The sequence below is a fragment of the Abrus precatorius genome, unplaced genomic scaffold (genome assembly GCF_003935025.1).
Source record: "Abrus precatorius isolate BTA unplaced genomic scaffold, Abrus_2018 Scaffold9, whole genome shotgun sequence".
Lineage (NCBI taxonomy): Eukaryota > Viridiplantae > Streptophyta > Magnoliopsida > Fabales > Fabaceae > Abrus > Abrus precatorius.
In genome coordinates, this window is record NW_020874439.1 from 9,325,537 (window position 1) to 9,337,202 (window position 11,666).

General features: G+C 29.2%; 2 protein-coding genes across 2 annotated transcripts; both read right to left on the reverse strand.

Annotated features, from left to right (window-relative positions):
* Nucleotides 1–300: 300 nt before the first annotated feature.
* Nucleotides 301–1,233, reverse strand: LOC113850751. The gene is made up of 2 exons (XM_027481298.1): nucleotides 1,084–1,233; nucleotides 301–966 (listed from the first exon to the last, which is right to left on the reverse strand). The coding sequence occupies exons 1-2, from the start codon at nucleotides 1,231–1,233 to the stop codon at nucleotides 301–303; spliced, it is 816 nt and encodes a 271-aa protein (XP_027337099.1).
* A 2,958-nt stretch (nucleotides 1,234–4,191) lies between these two features.
* LOC113850752 (xyloglucan endotransglucosylase/hydrolase protein 2-like) lies at nucleotides 4,192–6,370 on the reverse strand. Its single transcript, XM_027481299.1, has 4 exons — nucleotides 6,181–6,370; nucleotides 5,371–5,471; nucleotides 5,093–5,286; nucleotides 4,192–4,573 (listed from the first exon to the last, which is right to left on the reverse strand). Exons 1-4 carry the CDS (start codon nucleotides 6,368–6,370, stop codon nucleotides 4,192–4,194), a joined length of 867 nt encoding a protein of 288 aa, XP_027337100.1.
* Between the last annotated feature and the right edge of the window lie 5,296 nt (nucleotides 6,371–11,666).

Genomic DNA, 11,666 nt, shown 5'->3' on the forward strand with positions numbered 1-11,666 from the left:
ATTTACCTCATTTACCCCTAAATCGACATCTTTTTCATCGAGATCATTCTCGCTTCCTATTTCTCCTTCAGCGAGACCTATGTAAGCCACTTTGTCTTTTCGAGGAAATTTCTCTATTTTCTTAGGGACAAATTTTTCAGCCTTAAGTTGCTCGATTTGCCTCACTCTCGTCGCTAACTGCGACATGTCTCTTAACTGCTGATTAATCAATTTCTTTCTAATCGAGTACTCTAATCCGCCTATAGCCATTTGGACTAGTTCATATTCTGGAATTTGAGTAAAACATCTCGACCTCATTTGTCAAAATCTACTTAGATAATCATCAATGGATTCATGATGTATTCTTTTTATATTAACCAGATCCATTAAGCTAACTTTCGCTTCACCACGAAAGAATTGTTCATGAAACCTTCTTTCTAATTGATTCCAATTATGAATTGAATTCGGGGGTAAGGTTGTGAACCAGGTAAAGGCCCCCTTAGTCAAAGAACTAGGAAAGTACTTTAACTTTAAATCTTCATTTCGAGCTAAATCTCCACATTCTATGGCGTATCTAGTTATATGTTCTACTGTAGATTCACCGGAATCTCCGGCAAATTTAGTGAATTTTGGGACTTTCCAGCCCCGAGGCAGTTCAGCCTGCAAAATTGCCTCAGAGAATGCTGAGACAAAGTAGGGTCTATTAGCATACCCTACGTCGAACCCATGTTGATTCAGGACTTGTTCGACTACATTGGCAATATTTTGAGGATTCGGGTTGTTTGGATATTGAATTTGATGCCCCCCCACATTATTTTGCCTAACTTGCTCAAGTATTTCATCAGCATCCTGATTTCGAGCAATAATAAAGGGTTGATTTCCATGGAAATCACCCTCATTTTGTCTCAGAAGGTTTTGGTCGAGATTTCGACCAATTTGCTCAAATGGAGCATTTGGATTTCGAGCAAAAACTAGGGGTTGGTCTACCTGAAAATTTCGCTCATTTTGTCTCGGAAGATTTGGACCAAAATTTGGTCTATTTTGCTCGAAAATTTGACCATTTCGACCAAGATTTGTAGCATCTTGATTAGATGTTTAGGCAACATTTTGCCCTTGCCTTATAGGGACTCGAGGTGCCCCAAAAACTTCAGCAATTCGACGCATTTGTTCAGCCAAAATTTGATAGCTGGTATTAGTCGTTTCCACTATGGGATTCAACACAGTGGTCATTTGATGAGTCAGCATATTGACCATCTCGTGATTGTTTTCATCCATTTGTTGCCTCATGTAATGTAAGGCAACATTCGAAAACGAGCTAGTAGGAAGTGAATCCCCACTCAAAGCTCCAAACGCAAATTACGTTTCAGGTACTCCACCAATCGTACCCATTCCCGGTGGAATAGTATGGAGTACACCCATTCCTGGTGGAATGGTGTGACTCTGGGGTGACACGGTTGTCACCACAGGGTTGGAGTAGGTTGATACTCCAAAGATAGGAGGCATACACACGGGAGGTAAGCCAAATGGGTGATCACCCAGCCTTGGCCTTGGGCCAGGGTTTATGCTGGGATTAGTTGGCGGCATAGTAACCATAAATTGGCTAACTATGGGAGATGACGGCGTAGGTAACGCCGTCGTTGGTGTGGGTTGTGCGGCAGTAGTAGTACTGCCGCTTACATTTTCTGGGTTAGTATCACTACCATCACTTCTGGAATTGCCATTCCCAGAACTAGAATCACTATTTCTTCCTCTATTAGCCATAATACAATGTCTGTTACGTAATATCATGCAACAAAGCAATCAATCATTCAAAACACACAATATGTCCCACCGGGCGTGCCAATTTGTTTACGGTGAAAAATGACAGTTATAAACAAATAATCCAAAGATCAATCTGAGGACTGGATTTAGGTCCTCTTTGGGTTCTTTTAAGTGTGTTGTTAACGTGATGCTCAAATTAACAGCGTAAAAGAGTATTAAGCAAGAATAGTGAATAATAAATGTGCAGAATTAAATCAAACGTAGATGCTTTTACAAAAATGTAGTAAACAGGAAACAAACAGTGTACAAAGATACAAGCAACAAGCGCTGAAATTAAAATGCAGAAAGGTAAATGCGGGAATGTAAAGGTGCTGGAATGTAAACGTACGACTCCTCACAACGGCGAACAACGGCCACCGTGGGTCTCCTTGTAGCTGGTGTCTGGCGCGGTGCAGGGTTTCAGCGTCTCAGAGTGTTTAGGTGCAGTGTCTAGGTGCAAAAAGTCGTCCTTTGTGAAATAATGCTTTGTAGTATTTATAGACATGAAGATCACCATTGTTTTCCTCCTTTTGCGGACACTTCTTAGTAACTGCCTTCAACTGTTGATGCTCACTATCCACGATTGCTTGTGATCGTGCTGTTTGTTGGGGCTGTAACCGCTATCGCCCATGATCTCCTTTGCGTAGTGGTGAATGTTGATAACTACTGGTAACCACTTTTGGATTTTTCAATACTCCTATCTTTCGAGTATTTCTGAGAGAAACCTAGGAAACTCTTTTAATGTTATGGCCTTGGAATAGTTTCTTCTTGAATTCTCTTTTCGAGCCATTCTGGAGTTTTGAGAGTCTGTTTTGGTCTTGTGGACTTAGAACATTTTTTTTGCTCATTTCTGTTTTTCGAGCAATTCTGGAGGAAATCTGGAGCTCAGCCAAGCTTGTGGACTTAGAATATTTTCTTACCACTTCCTGCTTTTCGAGCAGTTTTGGGTGTCAAGTACTTGGAAACTCATCAAATATTCCTCGAAAAGCCATCAGTTTTTTGTGGACTTAGAATATTTTCCTGTTAGTCCTGTTTTTCGAGCAATTTTGGGTGTCAGGGACTTAAAAACTCCTCAAAACTCCTCGAAAAAGCCTTTAGTTTTGTGGTCTTAGAATATTTTCTTGTCTTTCAAGCAGTTTAGAGAAAAATCAACAATGTGACAAAAATCTCTAAAAATAGCTCGAAATGTGTTCCTTTTAATTAAAACTAAAGATCTTCCAATATTCTCTTATGTTCAGGTTTATCTTTACCTCCTTCTTGACCCTCAAAACTTGTTGAAATGTAGTTTCCTTCGAGATGATTTTTAACTTAGAAAATTTTCTTTATCCCAAATAATATGAAATCAAGATATCAAGATATTTTTGTAAACAGGTTTTAACCGATATGTATAATATCTTATTTTTTAATTTATTTATGTTTAAAAGCCTTATGTTGAAAACATTAACATTAATGCTTTGTATTCTTTTTTTTCAAATGGAAGCACAATTGTGCCAAGTACCTGAACTTACTGTTCTTCTTATTATTGTGCAAGTCATTCTCATAACAACTTGTTTGGCAAGAGTAAAATCAGGAAGAATGAAATATACTGGTTATTCTTGTGCAAGAGTAAAATCAAGATACTAAATCCATTAAATCACTGGTATTCTCTTACACAAGGTATGGATATTCGCGTAGAAATTCAAAAGTTGAAAGGATGACAACTTTAATTAAAAAAATGGATGAAGTTATATTGATAGACCAATAATTTGTTAAGATGTGTATCTACAACATTTACGCACTTAAGCTTGTGATCATGTTAATAAATTATTAGTTATATAATCTTTTATGTATTTGACACAAATCTTAAGTAAAGCTAATTTTTTATTGACTAAAATATCATGACAATTGATAATGGTGTGTAATTATTATCATATTTCTTAATGGCCACAAAGTTGTTTATAACTTGAGAGTCATTTTCAAAATTACTTTTAAAGGGTAATAAAAACCTAATAAAAAAAATTATAAGCAAAAATTTAGTATGGGAGTACAAGGAGTACTCTAACGCTATCACATTACATCCACTTATCAAGAAAATAAACATAAATTAATATTATTTAAGTGAAAGAACTTGGGATTTCTTGAGTTAGAATTTCAGTTGATAGGTGAATTTGGTTTGGTACAAATGGATTGAATGAATAACTTAAAACCTTCTTAAATTCAACAAGAAAATTAATTTCGTAATATTGTCCAATAAACTCTGTTTAACTTGTTTTAGACTATTCTAGTCAACTTCATGCAAAATTTAAAATTTGTAAACAAACTTGGAAATGATTTCACAATTCAAATTTCAGTAAACAATACATAGCACTAAATATATTTATCAAGAAATCATATTTATATCCTAGACATTATTGTAGAGCTTCTAATTTTATTCTAATTCAGTGTGCAGTCCAGGGGAGTTGTAGGATGCTTTCTCCTATCAGTACAATAATCATAAACTATATACTTTTGATTTACACTTTCATATTGCTTTTGTTGGACAGAATCCAATTGCCAGAACTTTTCGCCATTCCACCAATAGCTATCAGAAACACAATGTTGATCATTTAAGCTTTGAACTTCACAGCCGCTAACACCAAATCCTTGATAGTTTGCTTTGAATGGTGCATAACTCCAATTGGTTTTACGCTTTCCTTCAATTGCCCACTCTCCATGCCACAAAGTTGCTTCTATTTTCATAGGCTTTGATGGGTAGGGAACTCCAATATTGGTTTTGTTCTTGTAAATCCTAATGGGAATATTGTCGACATAAAATCTGCCAAGAAAATATTTGATTAGATAATGAAATCTCATGGTTATAGAAATAAATTAATATGTATTCCCTAATATAAAGTCATTAAAAGTTGTTTTCAACTAACAAAATCATCTTTTGTTGATTTTAGGGGTTTGGTCCATTTCATGGTTCAACTAACTAAATATGAAAACGAGAAATCAATAGAAGCTCCGTTAATTTTTATGGTTAACTTTCATTCATAAACAAATATTTAGTGACTTAAGTAAAATATTTAATTACTCATAGTAAGAGAATATTATTATTTACTAAGTAATTATGAATTTTTCAAAATATTTTTAAAAAATATCTTGAAAAAAATGGGAGGTCAAAATGAAGGCCAATATTATTATTTAGCATAGGGCTGGTCCTACATAAGATTTATATGTGACCCAATTAAGCAGATGATACAGCTATTGAATAAATGTTAAACGATACTATAATTTTATCTTTATAGTACAAAGAGAACCATGTCAAAAGTCACAGGACACATCTATATCTTACACAATTTGATGTTGGTTCCAAAGAATTACGTAGTCGTGAATATCTGCTATAGGATCAAACCAAAGGTGAATTCTTTGTTCTCTGTCTCCAATATCATCTATAAATATATTGGTCTGTAATTTATATGGCATCCCTTCTGTATCGCCCATAAATTCAAAGTCTAACTCATTATGCTTATTTCCATGTGAAGTCAACTGCACCAAAGTAAATAATATTGAAAAAATATTCTCTATGGATGAGTTTTTTTCTTGATTATAAATTCAAAGTCAAAATCTCACATAGTAAGCTGTGGCAACTCCTGTAGTATCTCCACCTGGTACTTTCATCCTCATGTGGAAGTATCCAGAGCCGTACTTCATCTTGGATCCAAAGCCAGCTCCTAATTATTCAAATAAAATAAAGTTTAAATTTGAAAAAGAAAAGCTATATATGTTATATGATGTCAAGTAATTAATTTACCAATATGCAACTTTCTAATTAGCTGCCCCAAATTTAATTGTAGTAGCAAATATATATATATATATATATATATATATATATATATATATAATTAAGATAAAATATAAATGTAATTAGTGTTAACTTCAAGAAAATCAATAAAGTAAATATTTTTTAACTGTGATGTCATTTCCAAATTTTAAATATGTTTTAAGTTAGATTTATTAAGTTTAATTGTTGAAATTTAATCTTACAATATTTATATTCAAAAATAAGTATTAACATTATAATAAATGAGTAAATATGTTTTTTTTTTTTATCATTTTAGTTTAGATTATACATGTCTTTTCTAACGGGTAATTATGCTCAGGTTATGAATATCCATAGTTTGATAGTTTAGTTCTCTCAGTGGAGAATCCTTTCATATGTAAGGCTTGAATCTTTGTCACCTTACTTTTATATATATATATATAGATATATTGCTTTTTATACATGCAACAAGCATATGCTGTTAAATAAATAACATGTTTATTTTTAGTTATGGCAAAAGAAACCCATAAATAAACGGGATTTAAAAGTCGAGAACTAGATGCCTTAATTTGTAGAGTAAAAGTTGATGAAGAAATACAATGAACATGACACATTATTACCTGAAGTGTTGTCCAATATGAGTTGAATTTCTTTTCCTTGATTTAAGGGTACAAAATGACTTCCACCATATATGACTGCGTAATTTTGATCATAGCTTATTTCTCCACTAGTACTTCCTCGAGCAAGAAAATTACAACCAATGAGGAAGAGAAGAAAAACATTGAGGTATCTCAAATATGAGAAAATCATAACTAGGTTTTAAACTTTACAATCTTTTATGGCTTTGGCTATTTTGTTGGCCTAATTGTTCACCTATATATACACAATGGAGTATACTTTATCTTCATATAAACCGAAAAGTATCAAGTGCATTTAATTGTCCCATAATTATATTTTGCTTATCCTCAATATTAAGATTTTCTCATTTTTTGACACTAACTGTACCATGTACTTAGTGTTTTTTTACACTTTTGCTTAAGGAAAAAAAATTACTTAAGTGAAAATAAAAAATACATTAACTGCAGGGAGAATCTTAGTCTACATAACGAATTAAATCATGATAGTCAAACTATATTACGACTCTAACCACTTCAGGATGAAAAACAAGTATGATAATAAATATAATTTATAAAAAAAGGTCTACCAAATTGTCCAAGGCAAAAAAAAAGTTTTTTTATTTGAGAATCCAGAAGTAAAAAGTTGTCTTAACTTAATCAAACTTATCAATTATGAATTGGGCTATCAAATCATGAATTAAATGAGTCTAATATAATGATTTAGACAAATTTATTAATGAACAAACCTTAATAGTGAAAATTGTCATATTGTTCAAAGATATTCCTGTTATACTTGGCATGAAACAATGTTCTTTCTTAATTTTAGTATATTCTTGCATTAGGTGTAGAATGGTAAATGTGAGCTTTAACTTTTATTCATGAACACAAGATCTTATACACATCAGCATATTCCGTAGTTTCCTGTACATCATTAATATTTGCAAGAATTATGAAAATTAATAAATTATTAGGATAATTTCTTGATATTTGGTATGAAAGTTCTGGTGATTTGAAACCTCTAGGTTAGTGAGATTGTATTGTCATCAAAATGTGTAATGGCATGATTTAATGCTTGTGATTATATAAATACAACCGATCGTTCACCTTTAAATGATTTGAATGGAGATTGGGAAGATTTCTTTAAGATGCAATATAATAATGCTCTGATTTCACAAAATATGAAGTTTCAGTTTTCCTATCTAATATCCTTACAATAGAAGTGTTCAACCTTCCTTTTATAACTAATTACATGTCTTTGTACCGTTAGATTTATGTTAAATAAAAAGCTCAAATTGAATGTAAGAGTTTTTAAACTTACACTAATATAAATTTTTTTTTTCTTATATATATATATATAAAAAAAATATAAACACTAAAAAATAATTTTAAACACTATTTTTCTATTAAAGAAATAATATACTATAAACTTAACTTTGTTAATGGCAAATTTAATAAAATACACAACATTAAGATTAAAAACTTGAAGTTTTTGTTTTTGTTTTCTTTTTTCACAATAAGTACAGGAGAACTAACAACAATCTTTTCTATTTATACTACTAGTATGTCGGTTATTTGCTCCGACAAACCAACTTGAACCAATTAATTAACAATTAATATTTTTACTTTTCAAATCAATCATGGTTCTAGTTTTTTATAGCTAGTATACCAAATTATAATTACAAGGAAATAACTAGCAATTCATTATGAATTTATTATAACCATTTGACTACGCGAATCATTTTTTGAAAAATATTCAAGCACTTTCTATCATAATATAGTCAACTTTAATTTTCTAACATTTTCTCTTAAACTTGTCTTTATCATTTTGAGCATATTCTTCAACTTTAAGAACAAATTAGTTTTTGAGCGATGTTGTAAAAATATCTATTACTTGATTTTTTGAAGTGCAACTCTGTATCATAATTTATTTTCCTTTGATTAAGTTATGAATGTAGTGATACTTAATATTAATGTGTTTATTATAACTATGAAAGATTGGATCTTTGTCAAAATAATTATTGATTTATTATTATTAATATCTTTGTTAGACTATTTTGTTGGTGTTACTACTCACTTAATATTTTTTATAACCAAATTGCATGATTAGCATAATTTGTTGCAGCAATGTACTTTTCCTTTGTTGTTGATAAAGCAATTACTTGTTGTTTCTTGAAGAAGCAAGAAAATACTTCTGTACCAAGATACAAAACATAACTCGAAGTACTTTTTCAAGTTTTAGTTTCACTAGCTAAATCATTGTCTATGTATCCAATCAACTCTACCTTATTAGAACTTGAATAAAAGATATTTTCATCAATTATACCTTTGACATGCTTTAAGATTCTTATTGTAGCTTGTCAATAAGATTGTATCAATGATTCCATAAACATGCTTATGAGCCCAACTCCATAAACTATGTCAAGTATCAAGTACTTGGGACTTTCCACTAATATTCTAAAATTTGTTGAATTGACAAGATCATCACTACTTTCTTCTAAGCTTCAATCTTTCTTCAATTGTGTCAATATTGGTTTGTAAACCTCCATCTTAAATTTCTTCAAAATATATGTTGCATATTTCCTCTTAGTGATAAAAATTCTGGCAAATTTATTATAATATTGTAAATTAAAAAACAATTTATTATTTTATAGCAAATCTGAAACAATTTCTCAATCTGGGGTTTTTTTGCCACGTGGATCAAATTTTTGCCAAACGGCTGGCGAAAGTAATAATTTTTAAATTTTTTAATATCTATTTCGCCACAAAAAAAATGAAACATAACTTCTTAGAACGGTTAATTTAAAATCGCTCTCATAAGTCTATTTTAGAAAGCGATTCCTTTGGAACCGCTCTCAGTAGTCTATTATAGAGAGCGATTCAAAAGGAACCGCTCTCATAACTCCATTTTAGAGAGCGGTTTACAAGGAACCGCTCTTAGTAGTCTATTTTAGAGAGCGGTTCAAAAGGAACCGCTCTCATAACTCATTTTAATATTTTCATATTTCCAATTTAAATCTACATAAGTTACATTTAATTTATAATTATATAAATACTATTATGTTTTTTAAAGTAAAAAATATTATTATTTACATACAAATTTTATTTAAATACAAAACTCTACTTACTGCCTAAAATTAAATTACATTTTTATTTTTTTATATTTCTAATTTAAATCTACATAAATTTTATATAAATACAATTTTAAAATTTTACTTCAATATAAGTGTAAATATTATTTATTACAATCAAACTAAGATATTTAGTTTTATATAATTATTTTATTTAACTCAATTTTTATTATTCTGTATTTTAATAAATATCTATAATAATTCCTGTAAACAAATTTTATAAATCTTAATTTAACCTATCTTCTTAACAATTAATTATAATTTTATATTTTAATTAACTATATCACATTTCATTTTTTCTAAAAACATATTAATCTATATATAAATAAATACAAAACTATTTAAATTTTAAATTCTTTTTTACTAATCTTTAATAAACTTTCGCCAGTAGCAGCGCGAATCATCTCAGATGTTGCCACGTGTATCAAAATCTCCCCAGCCGTTCATTTTAAATCTAAGAGAGCGGTTCCGAAGGACCGCTCTCTAATATGCACGTCTGAGAGCAGTTCAAATGTAACCGCTCTCTAAAATAGAGTTAGGAGAGCGGTTCTCAAGGAACCGCTCTCTAAAATGGAGTTATGAGAGCGGTTGCTTTTGAACCGCTCTCTAAAATAGACTTATGAGAGCGGTTTTAAATCAATCGCTCTAAGAAGTCATGTTTCATTTTTTTTGTGGCGAAATAGATATAAAAAAAATCCCAGATTGAGAAATTGTTTCAGATTTACTATAAAATAATAAATTATTTTTTAATTTACAATATTATAATAAATTTGTCAATTTAATCTTTTATTTATTATTTTATAATTATTATATTTGAAGAAAATAAATTTTATCAATATACAATAAAAAGACAATATAAATTTTTAAATTAAATAGTATTTACATCTAAACAACTATAATGATTTCAAGAATAACAATAATAAAATAGAATAAAAGCTAAAATAGAAAAATATTTTAATTTTTGCTGCTTCACTATAGTTTACTTACTATTATCATGATTATAAAAGCAATTTGAATAAATTAATTCACAAAATATATAGACTAAATTAAAAATAATTACACAAAAAATAAGTTAACTACAGAGAGAAAAAAGAAGAAATGAGTTAATAAGATTTAACTCTTATTTAAAAATTAATTAATTAAAAAAAGGCTAAACTTTTTTAATTCCAAAATTTTTAACGTTATTGTTTTGAATTTCTCTATTTTTAAGTTTTTTTCTCTCACTCTTTCATAATTATAGATGATTATAATTTTATTTTTTAAAATACATTTATTGTTAAAGTGATAAATCTTTTATAAAATTATAAAAAATAAAAAAATATTTAATTTTTTATATTTTTTTAAAAAATATGAATAAAAATTAATAATATTATTTATATAATTAAACTCTCATTATTTTTTTAATATTAAACATTTAAATAAAAAAAAAGTTTAACCTCTCTGCACCTTTTTTTTTATTTTCTTCAAACAATTTCCTTCACTCACCTTCCAAATATTCAAACAAATAAGAATTCAAATGATTCTTCACCTCTAATGTTAGACGCTTGATATCTAAGCCAAATGTTACCTTTGCAAATTTCAATTTGGAAATTGACTCGATCCCTTTGGAATTTTTTATTATTTTTGTGTTATTTTAAAGGAAACTGAAATAAGTCATATGGTGAAGACCTAGAAGCTTCTTTTTGTTCAGAAGGTAGGTTGGGTATTTTGAAGGAAGATGTTGTTCGGGATTTGGAGTGACCAAGATATCTCGATTCACAAAGTATTATACAAATAATTTTGTAATATATAATTATATGATAAAATTTATAATTTATATTAGTATTATATTACGAGGAATATTAGTAATATATTTTTTATTGTTATTAAAAATTTATAAAAAATATAAAAATTAAGTAAAATTTACATTTTTTTATTCTTAAATTAATATTTTTTTATAAATTTAAATCAATAATAAAAAATATGTCTGCTAGCATTCTTTATGTCAGTTCTCGAATTAAGTTTTTTCAACGTAAAAGTAGACTTATAATTTCCTATGGACCAATATTTTTTGTTAAAATGGAAATGGTTTTTTTAATGCTTTTTCGGATCAAATAAACATCAGTTAAAAACTCAAATTTTTAACTCTTTCGCCACTTAATGTGACTATCAACTATAACTACAATTTAAAATTTGTAAGCAAATTTCACAATGATTCTTCGTTTACATTTCGTCAAACAATTCCTGGCACTAAAATACATTTATTACTGAATCTTATTTTTGTCTCAGCAGTTGCGAATTCCCAAGCAGTAGCCTTTTTTTTTATTATTAATTGTCCACATTTGATTTCATGTTTTATAGTAGATATTGTATCCAATTATT

Coding starts and splice junctions, on each gene's coding strand:
- LOC113850752 (XM_027481299.1), bottom strand. CDS start 6,370: ATGATTTTCTCATATTTGAGATACCTCAATGTTTTTCTTCTCTTCCTC. Junction 5,472..6,180: donor CATATTGGACAACACTTCAG/GTAATAATGTGT, acceptor TTGAATAATTAG/GAGCTGGCTTTGGATCCAAG. Junction 5,287..5,370: donor GAGTTGCCACAGCTTACTAT/GTGAGATTTTGA, acceptor ACTTTGGTGCAG/TTGACTTCACATGGAAATAA.
- LOC113850751 (XM_027481298.1), bottom strand. CDS start 1,233: ATGGTCAATATGCTGACTCATCAAATGACCACTGTGTTGAATCCCATA. Junction 967..1,083: donor CTATAAGGCAAGGGCAAAAT/GTTGCCTAAACA, acceptor CGAAATTTTCAG/GTAGACCAACCCCTAGTTTT.